The following is a 27,945-nucleotide window of genomic DNA, read 5'->3' as shown; positions in this document are numbered from 1 at the left end:
GAGAGAGAGTCTGTGTGTGTATGCGCGTGTGACAGAGAGAGAGTGTGTGTGTGTGCGCGTGTGACAGAGAGAGAGAGAGAGAGTGTGTGTGTGTGTGTGTGTGCCGTCTAATTTATCTAGTAAAGGGGGTGTGTGAGCAACCAGCGCCACTGGTCGGGGGGTGAGAGAGTGTGTGTGAGAGAGAGTGTGCGAGCGAGCGACAGAGAGAGAGAACACAGAGTACACACAGGGTCATAATCACATGCTCTCCTACTGTGCTCTTGTTCTATGGGCTTGTTTTTCGTGCTGCTCTCAGTCTCATTGCGGTGAGTGAACCCACACACACACACACACACACACACCTCCGGATTCCTCGCCATGGACTCAGTCCGAACCCGGCTGTACGAGAAGCACCTGGACTGAGTTGAGCGAAGGTAAGATGCTCCTATAATCTCCACGTCTTTAATGGTACTTCATGGTCATCTTTTTCTGAAGAACGTCCAGCGGCGGCGCTCAGTGTGGCGTGTGCGTGAGTGGACGTGTGTTGCCATCAGCGCTTCTTCTCCAGAGTGACTCAAAGACGCACTTCTGCGCTGGTGGCTTGACGAGGGTCATTTTGGGAGGTGCAGCAGACTGGGGGTCTCGCCTGGCAGTGTGCAATCTCAGCATTTTGCTCTGTGTGTGCGCGCAGTGAACTTGGGTGAAGACAAAGTGGAGGAATACGAATACGCTCGCATTGCTCACCTGCGTGCTGGAGGAAGGAGAGAAAGCTGAAGCTCTGAGCTTTTATTTCTGGGCCCGTGGACCTGCAGCCACGCTCAGGGCTGTTCGGCGTGTAACGGTCACAGGGGCCGCCGTGGCCGGCGTGGCCCAAGGTCACTCAGGCCCTCCGAATAAAGCCGACTGGGCAAACACCCCCCCCGCCCCACGACCAGCACCAGCTTTTAATAGTGTAGTGTAATGCGTGCGTCTATACGGTATTGAGAGGGCAGCCATGATGTGAGCAGGCATTATGCTCTTCTTGGAATCTCCTGATGACTCCTCACGTGCTCCCTCCAAACATGGATGTGGCTTTCTGAGCTTCCATTCCCTCTCTGGTGATGCGTTGTCATTATTTTAACTTAGACGCGGTTGTATGCTGCACCTCACTAGTATTATTTCCTCGTTACCATAGTGATGATGAGTATAGTGCCTGTCACACAGGAGACCGGGTTTGGATTCCCCGATAGGGAGATAAAATACCCAAGTGTGGGACTAATAAAGGACTATGTTGTCTGATGAGTGACCAGTCCATACACACAGAGACCTGTCTTTACAAGGAAATGGCTGGTGATGCACGATAATAGATTTCAGTGTGAAAATGAAGTGATTGTCATTGTGAAACACTGCAGCACAGCACATGGTGACACAACAAAATGTGTCCTCTGCTTTTAACCACCACCCTTGGTGAGCAGTGGGCAGCCATGACAGGCGCCCAGGGAGCAGTGTGTGGGGACGGTGCTTTGCTCAGTGGCACCTCAGTGGCACCTTGGCGGATACGGGATTCGAACCGGCAACCTTCTGATTACGGGGCCGCTTCCTTAACCGCTAGGCCACCACTGTCCCCAGAGTTATTAAAATAACAAATACAGGGTGGTAGTAGCCTAGTGGGTAACACACTCGCCTATGAACCAGAAGACCCGGGTTCGAATCCCACTTACTACCATTGTGTCCCTGAGCAAGACACTTAACCCTGAGTGTCTCCAGGGAGACTGTCCCTGTAACTACTGATTGTAAGTCGCTCTGGATAAGGGCGTCTGATAAATGATGTAAATGTAATGTAAATGTAAACAACACAGAGGGTAAGGAAACTGACCTGTAATCAGAAGGTTGCTGGTGCCGGTGCCAAGGTGCCACTGAGGTCCCCTTGATCAAGGCACCGTCCCCACACACTGCTCCCCGGGCGCCTGTCATGGCTGTCCACTGCTCACCAAGGGTGACGGATAAATACAGAGGACACATGACAATCGCTTCACTTTCACTCTTTCACTGACATGATCATCCATACACATATAATAAGCCATATTAACAGTAGTGTAGTTATTTGTCTAGTTGAGAACTATTATGTCCTGTGGTACAGCATATAAAGCTTCATTATTAGCAGGTGAACACTGACATCACCTATACATCTTTCTTATACCTTTTATACAAACACCAGTTGCGATTATAGTACAGTACAATATTCCGACATGGCGAGGTTTGTAGTTAAACTTTGCCTGTTCTCAAACCCTTTATTCAACAGACAATTCACCGAATGTCGTAATTATTTTCTCCTAAAATTAACTGACTAAGCAAAAGTTCTCTTACAAAAGTATTACTAGAACATTAGAATGAAATCATGGTCATTTTGGTACTTTATTACATTTGAATGCAAATACTTTTGTTCTTTTTCTCAAGTGGTGTTTTAAAGGGAGGATTTTACTTACAGTGGAGAAAAGACGGACCTTGCATATCTCTATTGTAACCTCGGTGCACGGATTATATTATTTTCTCACTGGTGAGAGGAATCAGAATGCTTTTTGGAGGCTTATTTCCAAACTACTGTTGTATTGTGTTGAATTCTCTCCTTTAACAATATCAGAGCGCAAGTTTAGGACATATATCAAGGTGTCGAAAACAGAAAAGCAGTGAGCGGACGTCAGAACCGGTTAAAGTACCACTACGCCGCGGCCACCGAGCAGGACCACCTCGCGGTGTCAGGTTCAGGTCCAAGTAGCAGCATGTGAGACCGGCACTGGACTGACTCGCATGTCTTTTTATTCAATGCAAATGTTTCCTTTGTCCTCAGCTTTTACCAAAATTCCATGTTCTCTTATCTTCACTGTGACGTAAATGGAGACACACACACACACACGGACCTACACACACATCGTGGGACGGATCAGCTGTCTGTCAACACCTCCCTTCAATCATTAACCTTCATTAGCGATGCCGCCGTCTCACGCACATTCACATTGTTTGTGTCTTATCTCACACACACACACACACACACACACACACAAACTGCTTTTTTTGCACTGTGCCGATGCTCCCTGGGACTCGTGGGACAATAGAAGCGCGTTGATCAGCAGGGCTGGAGATGGGGAGGTGGAGCCGGGGACCCCCGATTTACTGCACTCTCACCTGAATTCATCTCCCTTTCCCATCACTCCCCACGTCACACCCACCCCCCATCACCACACCACCCTCCTTTTGTCCAACACAGCGGCACAGATTGTTATTTGCCAAGCGGTCGTGCGCCAGGGCTCCTGTTTCCAGTAAACTCGCGGGCTATTTATAGTGTGTGTGTGTGTGTGTGTGTGTGTGTTTCTCTCAGTTTAGGGGTCTGTCGCTCCTGTAGGCCACTCTGGGACACTCTTGGCCAGACCCGGAGGTGGTGTAAAGCCGGGGAATGTGGGCCTTGCGGTCTCCCCCGGGGGGGGACGGCTCACCTGTCCCCTCGTTTCTGTTTGGCTGGGTCTGTAAGCTCTTTTTATATATTTCTCCCTCCTCATTCGCGACCTGTCCATACGTCCTCATGAAATGTGCCAACCTCTCCAGATGAGGGTCTGCTGGAGGTTGCGCGCTGCTGGACTGCCACGCTACAGTAGAAAAAGGGCAGTAAATCGCCGCCGTACTTCATCACGGAGTAGCGGCAGAAAAGCTCTTATCCATCATCTGAGGAAAGTGTCTGGAGGAGCCGTCGGCGGGGGAGACTTGAGGCAAAGCGGTAAACCGGGGCCAAGGGTCACCTTCGGCTCGGACCGTTGTGGTGATGCGCGTTCGGTTATCGTCTCATTAACCTCTGAAGTGAGTTGTGGTTTCGCTCTGCCGGCTACAGTCAGCAAGCGAGCTGCTGTGGTCGTTTTTTTAATTCCATAGAAAACGGAAGAGGCATTTTTATGTGCATTCAAATGCCGCCTACTGTGAATATTTCTGTCCTAATGCTGTTAAAATGTTGTTTTTTTTCCAGCCAGTACCACTTGTTATATTTTTCACATGTTAAATATACATTTTGTAAATGATGTCATATTTATACCTCTTTGTGATGATGCACAGCTCAATTCATTCTCAGTATTCAGTAATATATTATGTTGTATTGTGTTATACCGTGAAGACCATCGTCCTTTTCAGGTTTGCTTGGTCAGAGTGACAGTAAAGAGGAGCGTAAAACCGGACCGTGTCCCCCCCCGGGGCCTGAGGTCCATTGTTGATTCTTTTTACTCTGGCAGGCGGAGAGGCAGGATATGCGGTCACTGCTTATGTTTGGGGGATTTTTTTTTTTTTTTTCTAACTTTACAAGAGACAAAACAATGCGTGCTGCATCATGCCGGGACAGGCCAGCATTTAAGTGTGTGTGTGTGTGCGTGAGGGGAGGAGATATGTGGGTCTTTATGTGAAAGTATACATGTTTTGTGTTGGTAGGGTGTGTGTGTGTGGTGCAGATGGCCTCCTCTGGGCCCTGCTGAGGTCACATCTGTCCTTGTTGTGGGTCTGGCCAGGAGACGGTGAGCTGATTGTGCGTCTGCAGCCGTGTGCCACGTCCCTGTTTTTCCCTCCGAGGAGGACTGACGTCACCCGGCCACGCTTGTTGTTGTTGTGTTGCTCAGATTTCTCTCCAAGTTTTCTGCGTCTTGTGTTTGGATGGCACATTCAGAATAATTCATTTCTCTGGAACAATGGAGGGGCCTGAATGAAAGAACATGTAGTGTCCGACAGGGCCGCCCGTTTGATTACGTTGGCAAGAAACGACGGTGAAGCCTGCTGCTGACCACACACACACACACACACACGCTCCACCTCACCAACACGAATCAGCACAGACTTCTTTTGTCTCCCACTTTTTTCCACTGGCTTGAAAGGAAGCCCGGTCCTGACAAAAGGAGACGAGCGTGAAGCGCCGCCCGCCCGCCGCCGTGGCGATCAAGGTTAGCCTGAGAGAGCCTCGCTCGTCTCTCCATCAGAGTGGCTCGTGGGTCGTGATTCACTCTGAAAGATCTCGCTACAAAGAGCTGGTTTAACAAAAAAAAAAAAAAACGCCCGCAGTCACGAACATCCTGTGTACCTAAATGAAATGGTGGACATGTCATCCTTTTCAGGCCTGTCAAAATTAATGCTTTAAAAAAAAAAAATGAACAAGTTAAAACAAACTTCCTGCGTGGGTTTAACATGAGACACGAAGGCAAAATAAAGATGAAGACGAACCAATTTTTTGACAACATTTGGGCAACCCTTTTTATTTGAATTACAAATGACCAGATCATCATCTCCCCACCTCTCAACCGAGCCTCTTTTCCCACTGTCCTTGTATCACATTGCATTTTTGAAATTGTACAAAAACAAATGTTCAGAAATTGTTGATCAATTGAATGAAGAAGGGTGTGTACATGAAGGAGAAGGAAAGATGGGGGATGGAGAGAAGGAGATACAAACACCACACACCAGGACAAAACAACAAACCCCCTCCCCTCAACTTATTGTGGCGTATTTCCTGTCCGCTCTTTTCCAGTTTACCTTGTGTGGACTCCTATTTTTAGGGCCGCGCAGGGAAACGTCCTGGCGGGGGCAGGAAGACTAAGTTGGGAAAGAATAGGAGGAAGTCTCTCCTACCATTTAGACAAACAATCCCGGGGCTCGGGCCCGAGCGAGGTGTCGCGGTGACAGCGGCCGCCGGCACAGCCAGAATGGACGTGGCCCGTCTAGCGAGCAGAGAGCCGTAGTGTGATGCCCCAGGGCCGAGGCGAAGATCTGGCCACGCCGGTGGAGATCTCAGGGATATGGGAGCTCGTCAGTCAAGTAGGATTTTATTGTATATATTTGCTGAACCACCAGATACTTTTATTGCTTTGTTAATGAGTGCAACTATTTTCAACTCTATTGTCACTGCAAAATGGGTTTCTAACAATTAACAAAGCTTTAAAGTGACAGACTTGCACTAACAGCATCATTGCACTAACAGCATCATTGCACTGGAACTCAAGACTAATTGTTTGCTGATAAAGTTCCTCTCTACATGTATGCAGATATTCCATATTCCATTAATTCCATGTCCACCTACCAGTTATTTTATCTGGACTGGAGTGTTTTTTTATGATAATTATTATAATGATAAAAAAACAAAAAACTAAAGATTTCCTGCAAAATGTCAAAAAATTAAAACCTTAATCTATAAAAAAAAAACATAACTAAACTAATTTAGAACACAAAACTACTCAGAACAGCACAAGACTTAACGCGCTGACAGTACTGTCAGCACGTAATCTGTACAACAGATTGCAAAATACAGACTATTTAGACAAGTACAATTGGACAATAGAAATGTTTAGGTGTGCAAAAAAAGTTCTGCAAACTGATTCATAATATTAATAATATAATTATTTTACAGAAATGTATTTGAAACTAGAGTGTTCTAATTCCAACTGTGATTTTTGTCATCCATAATTGCGGCTTTGCACAAAGTGAGCTCCTCAATCAGGTGACACAATCACCCATGTCAAATCATGGGCTTACAGATAACGAATAAACAAAAATTCTGGGCTAACAGATAATGAATAAAAGTGACAAAGGTTGGATAATTAATAAGTGATAAATACATAATCTGAAGCATTTAGTTTTGTATGAATCTATCAGATCAACACTTTTCAGGACATAAACGTGCCTGATTCTATTTTAACAGTTCTATGAAAGAAACTATTATAAACTAGAACAACATAAACTGTAAGTTAAACTGAATTGATGTAATTTTGTATGAGTTTCATTTAAAATGACCCTCCTTGTCTTTAACACATTAGATTCACAGTTGTTCTGTGAGCGACATTTCATGCATGCAAAGTGAAAGTCGATGCACTAAAACACAGGCCCAGACTTCTGGCCTGTGCAGTATATGAATGTGCATATGAGTATGAACTCTAGCGATCAATTTCAAGGCTTTTTATCTGCAGCACTTTGGATGGCGTCTTCAATGTGAGCTTCACTCTCTCGGTGTCATTGGACGAGAGGATGAAAATGGCGCCCGTCTGAGCCTCAGTTAGCGTATGGCTGAAATCAACGGCAGACGCCGGAGACGGTGTCGTACACCGCCAGGGTCGCCGCTGCCCTGAGATGAGAGGAGCTTTGCTTCATTGAAATTCTGCCCATCTGCTGCAGCAGCAGCTCCTCTGCGTACCTGTGAGAGCATCGTCTCCAGCCTTCATTCACATTTTAGCAAATTACACCCCACCCACCTATACACACAGATCAACACCCACTCAGGGGCAGTGATGGCCTAGCGGTTAAGGAAGCGGCCCCATAATCAGAAGGTTGCTGGTTCGAATCCTGATCCGCCAAGGTGCCACCGTCCCCACACACTGCTCGGGCACCTGTCATGGCTGCCCACTGCTCACTCAGGGTGATGGGTAAAATGCAGAGGACAAATTTCACTGTGTGCTGTGGTGCTGTGTATCACAAGTGACAATCACTTCACTTTAAAAACACAAAGATGTGTTTTGGTGGCTCTGTTCTGCTTGTAGAACTTTAGAAGCTGAACCAACTATTTCTGATTCTTTCCTTGCTACTTGTAGTTTGGGATTGGGGCAGTGGTGGTCTAGCGGTTAAGGAAGCAGCCCCATAATCGAAAGGTTGTTGGTTCGAATCCTGAACCGCCAGGGTGCCACTGAGCAAAAAACACCATCCCCACACACTGCTCCCTGGGAGACTGTCATGGCTGCTTACTGCTCCCTCAATGAATGCTTAAATGCAGATCCACATTTAACTCTCCATCGTGCATTACACACACATAACATCAGCACACGCAAAGGTTGTTAAAACTATGGTGTAAGCTGGATATAATATTATGATGCTAGCTGGCTATGATGCTAATGTCACGTCCGTTTGACATGGCGAGGCGGGTGATCTTGAACGATGACAAGACATGACAAGATAGAAGGACGCATACGCACAACGTCATGAAACGGGTTTAATACATGATGAACAGGACAGGGAAAAAATCCAGTGACAGTGAACATGTAACCTGTAACAATGGACTACAGGTACACAGGACTAACGTGAAACTCCGGTCCGAATCCCCGGCCCAGAGTAACTGCTTCCGGATGTTATGATGTTAGCTGCATATAATGTTATGATGCTAGCTGGCTATGACGCTTTGATGCTAGCTAATTATTTAGTTATTATGCTAGTTGGCTATAATGCTAATTGGTCTTGGTGCTATGATGTTAGCTGTATATAATGTTATGATGCTAGCTAGTTATTATGCTATGATGCTATCTGGCTATGATGCTAATTGGTCATGGTTCTATGGTGTTTGCTGGAAATAATGTTATGATACTAGCTGGTTATGATGCATTGATGCTAGCTGGCTATGATGGTGACCATTGATTGTGAACATTTTAACCCATTCACGCACAACAGTACAGAAGCCTGCAATTTTGACCACACAGTGATGCTTTGTATACTTCTGAATTCACCCAATAATAATAGATTGTAATTTACTTTATGTTTGACATTTGAATGCTTTTAAGAATCGAAGGCTCAGTTACTGATAGCTTCGACTGGCCGATAGCTTCGACTGCATTGTGGCTAGGTGGTATTTTATTTTTGGAAGCCTGCCTCTCCCATCTGTCCGACTGATGACTGGGGTGACTGAGAGGACAGAGACAGTTTGGAGATTAGCGCTTATCTATGGGTTATCCATAAACAGGCCTAGAGTTAGAGTCAGCCTGTAGGCAATTCATGATTAACAATCACTTTGTAAAGTGTCGCTTCATTGATAGGTCAATTCATAACATTAGCGGTTCTAGACCCATTGTTGATGATTTATTAGCTGTAATGTTTAATACAGGAATTTATGAGGTACCAAATATTCTAACATCTGATAGTATGAATGTTTTTACCGCATATTGTGCACTGAAAAGTTCCTGTTATTTAGGGAAACAAACATATTGTTTGTTCAAAAATTCATTGGCTGGCTGCTTCGGCTCAAAATGCAGAATTCAATCGTTTTCTCATTAATTATACACAATGTTTTTCAAAGCTCTTGATGATTTTTCTGGCTTTGCACCGATGCTACTGAAATATTCAAATTCCAATGTAAACACAAGAGCGAGAATAGTCATATGCTTCTCTCTGGATTATGAATGTTTTTGTTCTACAGACAACATGCATTTATAGGACATGGATGACACATGCAAGATCTGTGGACACAGTGGTTAGAAATGTGTGGTTTAGACCCTGAAAGGCCTCCGTTTGTCACAGTTTTATATGGTTCTGGTTCTTAAACTGGATCAGCATGCTGCCAGTCAAGTCCGCCAACACCCCGGAAGGTTCTAGGTCTGTCCGTACCTTTCTGTGAATTCAGCTCAAATCTATGAAACCAGAGAACAAACTGACACATCCATGCTACACACAGCAACACTCTCAAAACCGTTTCCTCTCTCTATCTAACCACAACATATGGCTTCAGCAGACATCTGTTTCTCCCTCCAGCACTGCAGTCCACATCTGCAACATCTGCTCCAGCTGTCCCATCCTGCTCCTGTTATAAGGCCTGACCAGTGCCGAGGCCGGCTGTCCGGCTGTGGGTGTGCTACATGTGCGTGTCTGTGCACGTTTGACCTTCCCCGTCTGTCCTTCTTCACACATTGCATGGCCTTGTCCCACTTGGCCTGCTTGTTTGGTCACATGGGCACTCTGTCACAAGACAGCAGGGGTGGGAGAGGAGCAGAAGGCCGTGCCAGAGTGCGGATCCTCGGGCTACCAGATCTCCTTCGGTTTTTGCTGTCGATTAGAGTTAGTAGCAGAAAAATGGTTGGGATTCTGCGGTCTCAGCTAACAAGTCTTTTTTTTCTCCACTCAGGCATTGGGAACGATGGGAACTTTTAGCACTGACCTTTTCCTGCTCTCACATTCTCATGTTCTGTGTTGGGAATGGCCAGTGTGGTGTTTTTGTGTCAGCAGGGCAGGGCGCTTCCGCTGCGCTTCTTTGTTGTGCGCTCTGTGTGTTTATGGAGGGGAATCAGACAGAGAATGAGTGGAGGATAAGGAGTGTGTACAGTTTATTTAACTCCCGTTTACTGATGCAACAGATCTAAATACCATTAGAGATTGTGATTGTCGCAGTAACAAAAAAACGCAACAGTTCAATATTTCAAGTTCTTTGTTTCTTTCTTTTATTGCTTCTTTCTTTCTCTCTAGTATGTGAAACTTTTGATTGATTTAGTTACAGGGACATTCCCCTTGGGGACACTCAGGGACATAATGGGAGTAACTGGGGTTTGAACGTGGGACTGAACCTGGGAACCTGGGGTTTCTTCTGCTTCATAGGCAAGAGTCTAACCCACTAGGCAACTACCATCTAGAGCTGTAAATCTTGGCCCAACCAAGGCTCAAATTCTGACGTTTTAGTCAAGCTTGGGTCGGGTCAGGTCGAGCTAAACTTCCGTTCGATAGTACCTATCCTATGATTTGCTACTTGTAAATTTGTTTTCGGTGGTTGATAAAAGTGTTTTGCATGTTGTCAATTAGTTTTATTAAATGTTTTTTTTTATTTATTGTAATTCTAGGCCACAATCATCAGTTGATGCATTTTAGTTTCACAAGTGAGATGCAAAACAGGAGAGAAGCTGAGAAGGTGAAACAGAGGCTGGTCATAGTTTAAACCTAAACATTTTGTAAATATTAGAAAGAGAGAGGGGCAGATATGCATGTGCCTTATTTGACTTACACATATTACATTTTTACATTCACTTTTACATTCATTTCCACTTAGACGTATTTCAATTATTAATTTCCTCTTTATTGGAATATAATTATACTTTCAGTGGATGAGTGGATGGATGGGATTGGAGCAGTGGTGTTCTAAGGAAGTGGACTCAAACAGGACACATGCAGATTGGAATAGAAAAGGCATTCCTCAAGTTCAGACTAGTGTTCATCACTCTCATCAAATATCGAAAAGCTCTTTTCTCTGCAAGAGCTGCTCATACATCATCTTTGAATGAAGAAAACAAGAACAATGCTCGATTCCTTTTTGACACCATTGCCAATAAACAGCAGCACTTTTATGGATTACTTGGACAATAAGACAAATCAGATGAGACCGGACATCTTAAGTAATAATACTGTGGACGAGCAAAGTTATATGTAGCTTCCTGGGGCCTCACGGATCAGTCTGCACCTACACTTGATTTCTTTGCCACGATTACACTCTCTTGTTGCCTTGTTCTCCTCAAGTCAGCCATCAAAATGTATCCTCGACCCAATACCTGCTAGACTACTGAAGGAGCTACTATCACTCCTTGGCTTAATCAACTCATCCATTGGTCATAGCTATGTTGCTTTGTGTATTAAATTATATTTTTTTTATCTTCTGACACGGACCTTATCTCTATAAAAGAAGAAAACCTTGAGAGGAACCAAGAATGAAATACATCCAAAATTATGAACCAGCATTCAGGGAGTTTTCTTCCTGTTAAAGGGAGCTTTTTCCTTGCCACTGTTGCCTCTGATTTGCTCACCTGGGGTTTTGAGCACTGTTATATAAATAAAGATTGATTGATTGATTAATTGACCTGTAATCGGAAAGTTGCAGGTCCAAATCTCAAACCGGCTTAGTGCCACCGAGGTTCCCACACACTGCTCCCGAGGCCCCTTTCATGGCTGCCCGCTGCTCACCAAGGGTGATGGTTAAAAGCAGAGGACACATTTCGTTGTGTCTGCAGTGATTCACGATGACAAAAACAATCACTTTCACTTGACTCTATGATGGTGAATTTGCTCTTTCTGCTGACTACCTTTGAAAAGTTTTGAACTATAAGCAGGTATGGGGTTGCATGTGTTCTGATTCACTCAGATGCATTGCACACCACATCAATTTTTTAACAAGATTTGTGTGTGTACACACTCACTTCTTTTAAATGACTGAGTGTGTTTCTTTCACCTCAATGTTTATATTTTTATGCTTTTGTTGGTGTGACGCATGCATAATGCATACGGCCAACATCACGGAGGCAGGATGTTAACTTGCCAGACACGAAATGGTTGGCGCAGTGGGATCCGTTGAATGCCCTGTTTTTAAGATCTTATCTTTGCACGACTAATTCTGGAGTTGCAGATCACAATAATCCACTTAGATGCAGCTGTGAAACAACAACAACACGCACCAGCACCAAATGTCCTTTGGGACCTGAGGCTCCACATATTGACCACCTCAGTACCACCTTAATCAATTTAGCGCATGGGTGACATCCAGTCAATGCATCACCAGGGTGACGACCAGGAAAAGACCAGCACACTCCTAATCCGCCCACAGATATCAAAGATTTGTCTGGAATATGCCTGGTATGATTTCTACATTGGTCCCAGATCTAAAGCGGCTGCCTCATGGATGTGGCATTTTGCCAAACCAGATGAACAGCAGGTAGAAAGGGTGGCTGCGTTTAGACCCTCCGCTGTCGAAGTGGGAGAGGGTGTACCCGCAGTGTTACATTAAAGCCCCCCACTGTACAGGTAGTGCTTGCCTAACTCAGTGGGCCAGAACTGAGTTGTGCAACCTGTGCGGAGACGGCTGGAGGAGCAGCGCGTCGGAAAAAGCATTAAAAATGGATGTCTACCGTCAGGGGGTCTTCTGAGAAAAGGCACTTGGAGCGCAGATGATAAATTTGTGATACACATGTGATGGGAATAGAGTGGACTGGGGCATTTTACATGTAGACCACTGCTGGAAAGTTATTTGAACTTCTTGTTCTAGTGTTATGGTTGTAATGATGTTTGGCAAGGGTAAGGATGACATCACTGTCTGTCTCTGAGGCCAGCAATCTGTTGCCAGCCATGTGACAATGAATGAATTATTATTTTTTTTGGCGGTCAATTCATCCCATCCCATTTGAACGTGATATCTCACAAAATGCTTTGAGGGGGATTTCTTCAGATTTGGTACACTTAAACTCATGAGATCCAGCTCTGAAAGTTATAGTTATTAATCCTTCGGTTTCATTTTTTATTTTTTTTAGATTTTTATAATTTATCATTTTATCATTTACATTATTTACCAGACGCCCGTATCCAGAGCGACTTACAATCAGTAGTTACAGGGACAGTCCCCCCCTGGAGACACTCAGGGTTAAGTGTATTGCTCAGGGCCACAATGGTAGTAAGTGGGATTTGAACCCAGGTCTTCTGATTCGTAGGCGAGTGTGTTACCCACTAGGCTACTACCAAACCTAATGTCAAACCTAAATGGTCTTTTGGTGGCCAAGGGTCAAGGTCACTCTGGCATCGGAATTTTCTGGACACAGTGAATTGGGGCTGCTTTTAGGAAATTTGGTGATCAACAGACCGCAAATGAACAACATTTAGACTAAATGGCTAATAAATGTGATGGCAAAATAAACTCTACGTTCAGACATGGTCGGCCTACCTTGTGCTATGTTGCAGTTAGACTCTGCAACTTGCCTAGTTTCCTATTCTGCCCTGAAGCCAAAAGGAGCTTAAAAAGTTAAAATGTCTCATGCTCCTACAGAGTCTGTGGCTGCTGACCCCCTTGTCTAAATGGTTATGCTGGCTGACCATCATGGTCAGGCTTGTTCAGTCTGTCCACTAGATTTATGGTTTTCTTAGGCAAACTGCAGTAATACAATGAATATTTAAGTAATAAATGGTGTGATTATTTCCATTGTTTTGTATTTGAAATGTATTTGAACTTTTATTGCCATGCAGGTGTTAGCTGAGCACCAGCGGTGTATTTGTTCCAGAAGAAAAGATCATCTGCCCTGCTCCACGGTAATGAGAGCGTCCCTGTTGTGAGGCTGTCATGGGTTCCTCTACGCTGGGGAAGGCCGCCCCTCTCAACCAGCTGCTGGAAGCCTGCATCCATGCATTTGGTGAGCGGATACTGACTTTTCTGGGGGATAAACTCACATAAGAGCCGGACTCCCTGGTTCACGTTCATGTTTTCCCATCTTACAGATGACAATGGGGAGTTACAGGGCAACCAGGTTCCTCGCACGTTCCTGCTGATGCATCGCTGGTATGTCACATCCACAGAGCTGGCGGGAAAACTGCTGCTGATATATCCTTACAACTTCTGTCTCTCTTCTAGCTGTCACTCAGTGGTGCTTATAAATAACAGGCAATATCAGGGACCAGTATCAAAACCAAATTAATTGAATATTATAGAATATGCAATAAGATAGAAAAGCATCTTATTTTGAAACACGCACTCCAAACCGCTTGGCTTTTTGTGTAATTCTAATCAGAAATAAGATCAAGAGTCCCTGATTATATCTCAATTTCAACTTTACTAAAAAGACAACATGTGTTGTATAAAGGCCAAATTGTGCAGTGTGTAAATCTCTAAAGCTCTTTTATCATGTGTTATGCATGGCACAGATTTTCTTTGAACACTTCCAGGAAAGAAAGCTCCATTAATGAACTTTCCATCCTCCCAGATACGAGAACTGGGATGCCTTGGAGTTGTTTTTGTGATGAATAAGCTGTTGTCGTGGAGCATCTTTTCAGTGGAACTATGTGTGTGTGCAAATCATTTAACTTTCCACAGAGTGACACGAAATCATGAAATCATGTACAAAGAACGCCCAAGTCAATTATTTACTGAGACAAACAAACAGATCCGAACTACAAGCAGATGGAGGCTGACCTCCTTAAATACATAGAGACGAATGCTGAACATGTTAAACAAGGAATTTGAAGCATCCTGACAACAAAAACCTTTCAATATTTAGTATATTTTGAATTCGAATTTTAGAATGTAATTTTATGAATCACCATGTTGGCTATTGTGTGTGTGTGTGTGTGTGTGTGTGTGTGTGTGTCCACGTGTGCCAAACTCTCCTTGACACGCTTCACGTATCGGGACTGCAAGGGAGACGACTGCCAAAGGACAAGACTCAAGATCTGCTATTTAATGCGGTAACAAAAAAAAATTCTTATTATAATTCTTTTTGATCTTAGCCAGGGTGACTGTGACTGGCCAGTGATGATGTCATCACAAGTGAGCAGAGATGGGGGAGGGGCCACTGGACACGTGTCGAGGACGACATCGTGCTTTACAGAACGCAGTGAATCAGCTATCTTGTGATCCATTATTTACATAGAAAATGCCTGAGGAGTCTTGTTTTTGCTAAAAGAAAAAAAAAGATCTCCTTCAACATCAAAAGCTTTTCCCACCGCTGTGGCCTTGGTTTGTCACCGAAACTCTGCTGAGTTGTTTCTGTTCTCTCCTGTCTTGGTGAAATGTGGTAAAACAGTGCGGCAGAGTGAATCCTGCTCACTGCGCTTTAGGAGCTGCAGCCAGATCTTTATTTCAGGACACATCTCATGCCTGTCAGTTTGTGCTCTATTACCGAACCACTGTTGTATTTTCCTGAAAAATGCCCTGAAAAAATAGTGATGGCTGAAAACTGAACACACTGTCATATAAGTACATTACAAAAAGCAATGCATTCAGAATACTTTTTTTTTTTTTTACATTTATTTTATTTCATATTTTTTGCAGATCGTATGAATGTATTACTTATTTGCATATTAGCATCAGCATGAAAGCATAAAACATGCCTGTCATCCACTTTCACCTTTGAGTGCATGAAGCAAAAAACACTTTTCATTTTTTCGTTGTGAAATGTAACATTTTGTAATTCAAATAAAAAGGTTTTTGCATTCTGAACACACATTACTGTTAATTGTATTCCGGTGATATAGATGGAGATATCTGTCTTCACTTAGTTATTCTTAGATGTTGACTCAGTCTGTGGTCACATCTGTGTGTTAGGACGTTATGGAGCGTTGACCTGAGGAGCACATGCTAAGGTCTCCTTGTGTGACACTCTGCTGCAGGTACTGGATCGTGGAGTTCCCCGCAGAGTTTAACCTCGACCTGGGCCTGATACGGCTGACGGAGGAGTTCAGGGATGTGGCTGCGCAGCTGGGCCATGAGGACCATTTTAAACTCATCGACATTTCTACCATGTGAGAGCAGTCGCACACTCTCACGCTGTTCATCACTACTTAAACCTTATAAACCTTAAAGAAGACCACAACTTTGATGGCGGAAAATAAAAAGATGGGTGTCTGGAGAGGATTGCAGGTCTAAAAATAGTCAGCGGCCCCTCACCTTCGCAAGAGATGAAATGGATTCTAATATAGGTCAGAAGATAACTGCCCTGCTGAAAATGCACCTGCGCCACCTCTTTTCCCCTCAGCCCGTCCTACGACTGGATGAGAAAGCTGACTCAGCGGAAAAAGCAGGCCAAAAAGGGCAAGGCCTCTCTGCTGTTTGACCACTTGGAGCCCATGGAGCTGGCGGAGCACCTCACCTTCTTGGAGTTCAAATCAATCAGGAGGATATCAGTAAGTTCCCACATGGAAAAAAAAAAAACAGTGTGGAGTTGGGAAACCGTGCATCTGCTGGGAAATTTCTTCTACTTAGACAGTGTCAGTCTTGCTAAGCCAATAGTTCAACCAAAAATCCCAATGCACATAGACGACTGGACATGGACTGGATAATATATATCCGAATTATACTGCTCTTGTGACTTTTCCCCAGAGAAAATGACAGATTTTTTACATTAAATGTAATTAAGCTTTGCTGCAGTTTACAGACTACCAGAGCTACGTGATTCACGGCTGTCTGGTGGATAATCCCACACTGGAGCGTTCCATCGCCCTCTTCAATGGTGTCTCCCAGTGGGTCCAGCTCATGGTCCTCAGCAAGCTGACGCCACAGCACCGGGCAGAGGTCATCAGCAAGTACATCAACGTGGCACAGGTATGGAGACATCTGGTTGAGGGCAGATGTCTTGTAGGCATCATGTTGTTCTGCTCTTCTGTATTTATGCCAAGATGATTTATCTGCACAGTTCCAGGAGTAACAATTCAAATGGGGATGCATTTAAAACACCATTATGCCATTAATGGCACAAACAAACGCAAAAATCTCCTCTAACAGCCCATTTAATCACCATTAATAACCATGGAGCAACGGAGACAAAGCAAACTATGATTTAATTTAATTCTCCTTTCTACTTAACTGGCTAATTCACTACAGTGAGCAGGTCCGGTCCAGATGGAATCATAAAAGATTGCGTTCTGGGTGACACCAAAAAAAAGAGTCCTGTTTATCAGAGAAAGAAGTTATTCGGTGTGGAACAGAAGAGAAAAAAATATTTTCACAAAGAAGACCTGGACCCATATGCTGATGTGGTAGTTGTGATTCACCCGTAAATCGTCTACTCTATATGGTACATAAAAAAGTTGGTGCATAATTTTCACTCTCATTCACCTAAAGCACAAAGAGTGCACACATAGCTACTGTATGTTCAAAAGCATCAGCGATTACCCAACAGACAGCACTTAAACCCATGAATTCCAGCCCACCAAGGACCATAACAGCATAAGAGCAGCTCGAATGCTGCATGACATTTTCAGGGCTTTGATATTCTGATGGGCTTCTGTTCATATTTTGCTGGATGAGCCATTAAACAATAACGTGGATGTAGGTGCTCGAAACTCGTCTAATTAGAAGAAGTGTGCCAGTCGCCAGGGTCTCCCTCAAGTGGCAGTGGCGTAAATGTCATGCGCTGACTATGATTGTTTTCGTGCTGTGTGAGAGAAGAACTCAATGTGCATTAACCATGAGTGGCACCTCGCCCTCACCGGTTCACTTCATAATAGAAAGTAGGAACAACAGGAACCTTAATGGTATTATGGAGATCAGAAAATGTCATCATTGGAAGGAATGTTTGATTTGGCTAAGGAATGGATTCTACTTGGAAAGCTGTTTTTGGACTAATCGCTTTTTGGAAGGGCCACAGGGAGGCGTGGCGGTTAAGGACACAACCTCAGACAGAATGAAGATTGTAAATGCTCTCCCCGTGTTTCCTGTGGGTTCTCCGGTTTCCACCCACGTCTCAGGTGAATTTGAGACTCTCAGTCCCCGCACTGTGGCCAGGGTCCCAGGATGGGCTCCAGGAGCCATGACCCTGAGTAGAACTGAGCGGTTAAGGAAAGTGAGCGTAATTCACTTTTCAGTTCAATTATCCTGCCTTTGGAGGAATTGAAGGACTTAATTCAGATGTGCTACATATCTTCACTTGGACTAATTCAGCCTTGGTTCTTGAAATTCAAGCTTATGCTTCATTCTTTGCCATGTGCAGATGACATGTGCAATGAAATGCAGTGATGAGAATGACACGTTTCACATTTATACATCATAAAATATGTAAAAAATATTATTGATAACTAAAGAGTGCAACATAAAATATATTGTTTGTTTTGGTCATGTTCTCCATTTTTAATGTATTTACGATCTTGGTGAACACATTTCTTGAAATTGTGTACTAATGATTGCTTGTACTCTTTAGTCAAAGTTTATATTTCCCCCACAGAAGCTGCTCCACCTGCAGAACTTCAACACACTGATGGCAGTGGTTGGTGGCTTGAGCCACAGCTCCATCTCCCGTCTCAAGGAGACACACTTCCACCTCTCTCCCGAGGTCACTAAGGTATGGCTGGATTTTATTTACAGCACTCCCACAGTTTCTGCTCTGCGTTTTCATGAAATTTCCAGTGCTTCTGCTATGATGGCTGAAGTACTGAGTATTACTGTGACACTCTTTGTGTAGATATGGAATGAGATGACAGAGCTGGTCTCCTCAAACGGGAACTACTGTGCCTACCGCAAGGCCTTCAACGACTGCGAGGGCTTCAAGATCCCCATCCTAGGTGTCCACCTGAAGGACCTGATAGCTGTGCACGTGGTCTTCCCAGACTGGGTGGAAGACAGTAAGGTGAACATAGTGAAGATGCAGCAGCTGTACATGACCTTCAGTGAACTGGTGTCACTGCAGAGCGCTCAGTCCCAGGTGGAGCCCAACATGGACCTGATCTACCTTCTCACGGTATGCTGCTATTTCCAGTGTATACTGTTGCACACAGACACCATGGCTGCAATCATTAATGCACCGATCATTTCAATTGATTGAAAGCGCTTATAGGGAATAGATAGATATACTAGGTAGGCTGAGCTAATTAGAATATCAATGTCTTTATTGATATTGACCATTTTTTCCCCAAATTGCACTTAACCAAAAAAAGTTATATTAGAACAACTGCAGCCTTAATCATAGGAAATGATCTTTATTGTTATTTTAGAATTTATTTTACAATTGTTATTATTGTTAGCCTTTTAATGCCTGAACCTAAAAATAATATTTTTTTAATAATTCTTTAAAAATAATAATAATAATAACAATTTGCAAGTCTGTTTTTTTTATCTTATTTGATGCAATAACTAACATTAGCACGCTCTGCATTGGGAGTCCAATTCTTGTCTTCCACTTCATCATCTGTCTTTATGTCACTCAAATTACCATCAAGCAAGTGAACTTCCTTTGAGCCATCTATAAATTAGCCAAGGTATAGGTATTTACGAATTCTGAGTCTAATTATGTGTTGTGAATATCACATTTCTATCTGTAAATTGTGTAACTGAACACAAAACACTGTATAGTGGACTATGGAACATACGTGAGAATTGTTGTAGTGCAAAAGGTAGAAGACAAGCATCGGATAAAATACAAAAGAGTTTCATGCAAAGTTCTTATCTCATGATAATGCAATAGGTCTCAGAAATGCGTGTATTAAATATGATACCACTGCAATAAAGCTTCATAAATTCGTACACCAACATGAACAAACAAGATCGAAATGTTGCCTCTCATTTCTTCCAGCTCTCTTTAGATATCTATTACACCGAAGATGAGATCTATGAGCTCTCCTTACTTAGAGAACCACGGAACCCCAAGTCCTTGGTGAGTTTCTTAGCTTTGAAAAAAAAAAAAAAAAAAACCAGACATAACTTGTTTTGTGGATTAAACTGAAGTGTCCATACCGTCTTCTTGATAGCCTACCTCTCCCACAACCCCCACTAAACCCCTGGCTCCTCTGGACTGGGCATCAGGAGTGACCACCAAACCCGACCCGTCTGTGGTGAACAAGCACATCAGGAAAGTTGTGGATGTAAGACGACTGAAGTGTTGATTTCCTCTGTATTGTATGACGTGCAGGGTCACGACTGGATAAAGGGCTCAGAGAGAGTTCTGAATTCGGCAGAAATTATTCCACCAGGTGGAAAGAAAAACCTAGAAGTGGCAGGGCAACCTTCAGTCTGGCTCTAGCCATGTCATGTGAGAGGCTCTATAGCCATGCATGTAGCCCCAGCATTTAGTTGCATGGTGACTCAGAGATTTACTGGAAGCCACTGAATGCCGTGTGATAAAAGCTCTTAACTCATCCTATTTTTCCACACCAGTCTGTATTTAGAAATTACGACCTTGACCACGATGGATACATCTCCCAGGAGGACTTTGAAAGCATCACTGCCAACTTCCCTTTCCTGGATTCCTTCTGTGTTTTGGATAAAGACCAGTGAGTTCATGGGTGTCTACATTGCCGTTAAGCCACTAGGAAGCTAGCTCTTGAAATTGGGTGTTAGGTCATCGAGTTCATCGGTGGAGGTCAAAATATATAAGGATAAGAGGCAAATCTAAATGTATTTTCCACACATTTATTTTGTCCCTTATACATCATGTGCCGTTACACACTGCTGATTGAACCTTCCTCACATAATTAATTCGGATGGCAATGGTCATGGATTTCCTCCACTTATACACCTCTCTGACTGTGGAGAGTTGGAGTTTAAAATGATTGGAGATGCATTGTTGTATAATAAGATGAAAACAGAGCATATGGCAAATGATCACATGCTCCACAGCAACACTTCTATAGAGACGGTAGCGCTAATTGTAAATGCATTTTTTTTTTGGCCACAGCTATGATGCTGCCATGTGATTTTCCACATGAGGTAACAATATTACCCCATGAAGCATAATATGAAAATATTTGAATATGCGAGGCACAGAAGGGAATGTAATTCATTATATAAACGGATATCAGTCTGGAGATCTTGGCCTCCCAGAGGGTGTCACGACTGAGTCACAGGTTGTGTCACTACGGCCCGAGGGGACGCTGAAGGTTATGGCAGCCAGTGAAGGGCGAACTGTACAATGTGCTGAACGCCCCTGAGATCCTGGCCAGTTCATCTGTTCATCTGAGAGAAATTATATTTCTGATATTTATCTTCAACATGTCTGGGAAGCTCCTCTCTTTTCGTTACATCCCTTCCATCTTCTGTGCAGGGACGGTTTGATCAGCAAGGATGAGATGATGGCTTATTTTCTGCGGGCCAACCCGCTTCTGCAGTGTAAAATGGGGCCTGGCTTCATCCACAGCTTCCAGGAAATGACCTACCTGAAGCCCACGTTCTGCGAACACTGTGCTGGCTTTGTGAGTATTATCCTGTTCGGTCCTTCACACAGTGTAAACATACCGCCATTTAATGGGAGGTTATAAGGACCACAGCCTTCGCGATCGTAATGAGTGATTAGCAATGCAGCATGGGCCCGAAGCGCAGAATACAAGCAGCAGCCGTAGACGTTAAAGAGAGCGAAACTCGCCCGAGGTCACCGACATGGCGAAGCGCTGTGCACTCGCCACACGGGGCAAGACGGGCCATATGGCACCACTGCGCTGACGGGGCTGGAGGCCATACTGGCAGGCCGCAGAGTACGAAAACAACGGCGAGCGGTGCGGACAGGATGGAACGTTATATCGAAGCTATGCGGCACACACACACACACACACTCAGAAAACTGTGGGAGAACTGTGTCTGTGGGGATATATCCTGTTTGGTACACAGTAGCTTTCCTGTCCCACCGAATTAGAACAAAATAGATCTTATCCATCCAGTCCCAGGTGCAATTTCTCAAAATATGTTTTTTTATTTTTCATTTTTTTCATGTCTCATGTTTTGTCTTTTCATTTCTTATCAAGCTGTGGGGGATACTCAAACAAGGATACAAGTGCAAAGGTACTGTCCTCTCCCCTGAAATGTAGTAAAACTGCATTTTTCTGTCAAGAAGGGGTTCTTCCTTGCTTTTTTGTATACAGCCTAACTACAGATAATGCTTCATTTTCAGTGTCAGGGTTGCCACTTGGCACTGAATTTTAAATATACAGGGTGGGCCATTTATATGGATACACCTTAATAAAATGGGAATGGTTGGTGATATTAATGTCCTGTTTGTGGCACATTAGTATATGTGAGGGGGCAAACTTTTCAAGATGGTGGTGACCATTGTGGCAGTGGTGGCCTAGCCGTGAAGGAAGCGCCATAATCAGAAGGTTGCCAGTTCAAATCCCGATCGGCCAAGGTGCCACTGAGGTGCCTTTGACACCATTTGCAGGCTCACTCTACCTTGGAAGGGGGTCCCTCTCTGTATCACTCCTTCCCTCTCTCTCCTAGAGTTTTTTTGTGTGGAGTTTTTCCTTTTGTGCAGAAGGGTCAAGTGTGGGGGGTGTCAACTGTAGGGCCTGTCAAAGCCCATTGAGACATACTGTATGTGATTTTGGGCTATATAAGAAATAAATGTTGTTGTTGTTGTTGTTGTTGTTGTGCCACTGTCCCCACACACTGCTCCCTGGGCACTTGTCATGGCTGCCCACTGCTCACTCAGGGTGATGTGTTAAATGCAGAGGACAAATTTCACTGTGTGCACCGTGTGCTGTGCTCCTGTGTATCACATGTGACAATCACTTCACTTCATAGTGGCCATTTTGAAGTCGGCCATCTTGGATCCAACTTTTGTTTTTTCAATAGGAAGAGGGTCATGTGACAGATCAAATTTATTGGTAAGAAAAACAATGGTGTGCTTGGTTTTAATGTAACTTTATTCTTTCATGAGTTATTTAAAAGTTTCTGATTACTTATAAAATGTGTTCAATGTCACCAACCATTCCCATTTTATTAAGGTGTATCCATATAATTGGCCCACCCTGTAGACTATAGGCCACCCAAATAAGTCTATTCTCAAACTACATCTGCCCATTCTGCACGTTTGCCCTGTCTCGTCTCTTTCGCGATTTAAATATCCTGATGATACTTGTGACAGTCATTTCCGTACCCCATTGCACAATGCACAGCCACTTTAAAGCGTCTTGTCTGATGTTGTCCCTGTTTAATGTGAAGGTATTTAAGTTTAGTTTCATTCTAGCATAATTTTCATATTTATGTGCAATCTTTTTATATTTTTATAATTGTCTGCACAGGGTGTCGGTGTGAGCATTGTCAGCATTTCAAGACACTTCAAGAGAAGTGATAAACCTCTCTTGAATTTTGAAATAGCCAAATATGATTTCCAAAGACACACTGATGAAATTATTACTTAAGGAATATTAAACAAATATTTTATTTGTAATTTTTTATTTATGTTTTTTTTTATAATAGTTGTCCCATACCTCTGGCCTGTACTGTACATTACACATATTTCAGAAATGAATCTCATTTACTAAAAGTGCAAAATCAATAAAACTGGGTTTTAGGGTTCGGTGCTGCTGCAGTTTTGTAATGCACCGCGGGTTGTGTTTCAGACTGTGGCGTGAACTGTCACAAGCAGTGCAGAGAGCTGCTGGTGCTGGCCTGCCGGAAACTTCCGCGTTCCATTTCCCACGGCAACATGTCGCCCGGATCTCTGTCACACAGCTCTCTGCCCAGCAGCCCGGCTCTACCGACCTGCAAAGGTATCAGAGATTCATATAGCACGAGGGCTCATAACTGTGCAATGGTGAGACATGAAGAACCCACCTCACAATGTCACACTACACTGTTTGTTGCATATCAAAACCAATTTTTAATTACCGGGTTGTAATGGTTCTTTTCATTTTCATCGTCTGTGCATCTGAATGAATGTCTTCCACTGCACAGATGAGGAGAAAGTGTTTGAGTTCCCCAGCGTGTCCCCGGGGGGCCCGGACCTGGAGGCTCAGTCCATCACACTGGTGACAGGCTCAGCCCAGCGGATCTCGGTGCGTCTGCAGAGGGCCACCACCAGCCAGGCCACCCAGACAGAGCCGCTGTGGCCCAAACACAGCTGGGGCCCTGGAGATGGAGGCTCCCACACCTTCCCCAAGATGAGGTACCGGCCCCACCGGAAGTCTTCCAAGAGCAAGGGCTTCGCCCGCTGGGAGAATGAGACTCAACCCCTGCCGCGAAGCCGGCGGGACTCACAAGAGCAGACCGAGGAGCCGGGAGAGGCTATGTACAACGGAGTAGACACACACCTGAAGAGGACAGATGCCTCCAAGGTAATCCATCTATCCATTTGTCACCAATGTTCACCATTCAGACTAATGGAGTTAGGTGCGGTTTATTACATTTGGACAGGTTATGAACAAGAAATCAACACACATGTCTGATTCAAATATGAGCGCCAGCATCTTCATTCTTTAGAATGGCTCACAGTATTGTGTGATTACTATGACTATTTCTGAATGACTATGACTATAGTGAGTCTATTCGCTATTTCAACAGCAATACATTATACTATATACTTCTATCTGATACTATTATTACTATTCTTATTTCTAAATCCTCAGAACCAACGTAACTGAACGGTTCTCTGTATTGTATGGTGGGTAGTAGAGGTGTGAACCTTCACTGGCCTCGCGATTCGATTAGATTATTATCATCATGCCTCGATTATCGACACATCACGATGCGTCCCATCAGTTTTTCTACATTACTTCACATTATGTTTTCGAAATGCGTCAGTGAGATGAGAGTTCAGACCTCGCTGCTGGGCTGAGCATCTCGTTGCAAAAACATTTATTCGTTCCCATTGCCTTAGAAACAAGGATATTGTGTGACCGGCTGTGGCAGGGCGCTGTCCATCTCATTCAAGGGGAGATTATCTCCACAGAGGGAGCACTGAGGGCACCGAGGCACTCAGACTGATGGTGTTTAATGTGGAGCAGGTTTTTATTCCTATTTAGCAGCTTAAGAGCTAAATTAAGAACCGTCGTTGTGAAAGGGGTTCCAAAACAGAACGGGCTGGACATTAATGGACTGTTGCTTTCTATTAAAAGATGCATATCGTCAGCAATATTTGCACGTCTGCAGTGTAAAATAAAAATAAATACAGGAGTTGTTCTTGCTTTGTCCCCAAAAGATTACTTTCTACAAGCCCACTTCAAAAAAAGTAAAGTTTCTGTATAAAATGCAACTAAAAATTAGGGCTGTTAAAATTAGAACATGAATCGTATTGATTCAATTCTAAATATTCTAAATGAATGAACTGTTTTGTTTACTTTCTGTGACCTTTGACACAGATGTAAAATTCATCTGAGACAACAAAGAGAAAATGCACAATTTATTCACAAAAAACTGAAAACATTAAAGTGAGTAATTTTACTATTTCATGTAGAAGACAAGTCCAAGTCAAGTCTGAAATAACTGAACGTTCTACAGATAATACTGCATTCGTGTTTAGATTAAATGTACTATATACTATATCATCTGTTACTATACACAGTATTAAATTTGATCCGAACACGCACTTCATGAGCTTGGATGATAACGCTCATAATATTGTCATTTATAAAAAATTATTACATGTTGGGAGAAAAAACTGCCGCTGTTTTATGTTAACTGCATAGCTGCGATATTTTTTAGACCGTATCGCATTTTTGCAGTCGACTACATGTTATTTTGTACGGAGCCCAGGAGAGGTCTTGTTAGTGAATATTTTTATTGAATTCCTCATAATAACTTTTTTAAGTATTTTTGTTTTCTTTTACCATTATTATTATTATTATTATTATTATTATATTTGACTATATCCATCAGGATACACTATAAAGTTTTATAGAGAGCAATAAAATCCACAAATCTTAAATGGTGTTGACTGAGCTTGCCGTCGGCATCAGCTTTAATTTGAAATCTGTGGCTGCACGTGTGCGTGACATTGCACGTATTTCAGGGCGGGACAGTCAATCAGCCTGCAGTTTTCAAATTACGTTGGGCAACGCGCTGGAAAAACTGAAATGGATGAAATAACAGAATAAATGTAACAGTTGTTTTATGTAATAAACCCCCCCTTCCCCCGGGGCAAGTCACAACATCCAAGTCTAAAGTCAAGTCTTAGACTCGAGTCCCCATCTCTGGTAGAACCTGCGCTCATGTAAAACATTAACTCATGGTTGAATAAAATATATGCAATTTCAAATAGGAGTTGCACTTGTTATATTGATAAGATGTCGTGTGAGGCTGTAGCGTGTTCCTTTTTCACTGAAAATGTCCTTCTCTTTACTGACGTTGTGTTCCATCAGGACAGCTGACTTACCCACACTGAGGGCCACACCAGGAGCCCCAGCAGGCCCTCAGGTTTGCGTTCCAGGAGGCTGTCTTCGCTTGGGGACGTGTTAGGATGCCTCAGGCCCCCGTTCGATGAGCAGGAGTAGAGGTTCCGCTGCCCATCTGCTGCCAGCCCGACCCAGCGGGGACCAGGCTACGCCGGGCTATGAGGAGCCGAGCAGAGACTTCACGGAGACTTCACTGACAGTTGAGAGTGGAGGTCTGAGGAGAGAACAGGAGCATGTTGCTCCGGGTACAATAAAGACTGGAGACTATGGGGAGGAACCATTTACGAGTTATGTAGTTATAAAGTGATACAGTATTTATAGACACACATATTCAAGTGATAAAGGGCAACTGTGTGAACCGTTATGTGAAGGTTGGTTGGGGGAAGTGGATCAGTTGGCTGGCGGAGGTGCAGAAGGATCCTTCATGAAGAGAAATGAGGGAATTATGGGTGCAATGTGCAGACTATAAGGGCAACGGCATATTTGGCAGAATCATTTGCAGGTACAGGGTGCGTTTTTTTTTTACTATAGAATCCAGTTTAGCCACATTCAGAACTGGAGGATAATACTCGTGCCAGTTTATCATCAAACTCTGAATCCCAGGAAAGGTACTTTATTTAAGTTTTTTTTTGTTCTCAGATCTGCTTTGGCGGTGCTAAAGCTACAATCTGTATTAGAAAGGGATTCTTATTTATGAATTAATGTAAGGAAGAAGTGACGGCCTAGATTAGTACTGACGTCTCCTTTTTTAGACATCTGCGTCAGTCGGTGATCTCGAACCCTGGTTTGCCCCCTGGTTAAAATAAACAGCAGCAGCGGTGATGTAGTCCACTCGTTCACCTGCGCACCAGGTGTGCAGCCAGCTGCCCCCCATTAGTTATTCTGACCAGGTTTTAATCATGGGAGTGAGACAGTTCCACCGTCACCATGGGTACGTGGCAGAGTACGTGAGGAGACGATGAAGAGATCCGGGCTGACCATCTGCAGGGAAGGCCGACTTGAAGCCGGGTGGAAGTGACGTGGAGATTTGGGCAGAAGTGAGTTCTGACCTTCTGTCCTATAGTGCTGCCAGGATACAGGGGAATGGGAATCAGCACATTTCATTTTTTCAGTTCTGTATGAAGTAGAACATGTGCAGCAGGACAGTTCAAAACAGTTGCCTGAGATGTAGAGCTTTTGTTGGTATGGATGTAGATATGTTAAAGTGCAGGTGTAACCATGTCTCTCCTGAACTCTAAACACTCTGCTGTGTGCCTGGTTGACCCAGGGTAGAGTCTGCAAGAAAAGAAAGTGAATTCAAATGTAGCATTAATGTTTAAGTGAAGTGATTGTCACTTGTCACTTAATGGTGATGTTGAGTAAATAATGACACGAATGGCATTGTACTAAAACAGCATTTGAAGCAAGATTGCTTCTTTCACTTCCATTTTGTGGGATTCTGTTACATTCCTGCACAATGTAATAATATTGGTTGCTTTTATGAAAGTGTCATAATCATCATAATTATTACTGGTATACTTGAGTGTCTAAATGTATTTGTTTAGCTTGTTTAACATTATTGCAGGTCAAATATCATGAATTTAAAGAGCCTTCATTAGCATTTTGTTGAAAAAAGCTATATTCAAGGTATAGTCAGAAATCAATAAATGATGGGGAAAGTGGGGAAAGCTCCAAGGTATCCAA

The 27,945-nt window shown here is 43.6% G+C and overlaps 1 protein-coding gene across 5 annotated transcripts; it reads left to right on the top strand.

Annotated features, from left to right (window-relative positions):
• Window positions 1-163: 163 nt before the first annotated feature.
• Window positions 164-27,945, top strand: rasgrp3 (RAS guanyl releasing protein 3 (calcium and DAG-regulated)). 5 transcript variants are annotated; one of them, XM_028989775.1, is made up of 17 exons: window positions 164-413; window positions 13,708-13,871; window positions 13,957-14,059; window positions 14,857-14,919; window positions 15,844-15,975; window positions 16,209-16,356; window positions 16,601-16,774; window positions 18,393-18,509; window positions 18,630-18,905; window positions 19,737-19,817; window positions 19,912-20,025; window positions 20,318-20,433; window positions 21,204-21,351; window positions 21,898-21,934; window positions 23,494-23,643; window positions 23,828-24,207; window positions 26,230-27,945. In XM_028989775.1, the coding sequence occupies exons 2-17, from the start codon at window positions 13,802-13,804 to the stop codon at window positions 26,236-26,238; spliced, it is 2,118 nt and encodes a 705-aa protein (XP_028845608.1). In that variant the 5' UTR covers window positions 164-413; window positions 13,708-13,801; the 3' UTR covers window positions 26,239-27,945. The 5 variants fall into 5 exon arrangements, with proteins under 5 accessions (XP_028845608.1, XP_028845612.1, XP_028845610.1 ...); XM_028989777.1 differs by having other exon boundaries at window positions 192-305; XM_028989776.1 differs by lacking the exon at window positions 164-413 and adding an exon at window positions 5,530-5,793.

This window comes from Denticeps clupeoides, chromosome 8 (assembly GCF_900700375.1).
Source record: "Denticeps clupeoides chromosome 8, fDenClu1.1, whole genome shotgun sequence".
NCBI classification, from domain to species: domain Eukaryota; kingdom Metazoa; phylum Chordata; class Actinopteri; order Clupeiformes; family Denticipitidae; genus Denticeps; species Denticeps clupeoides.
Note: the sequence above shows the minus strand (reverse complement) of the source record. Positions and strands in the feature narration are given on the sequence as shown.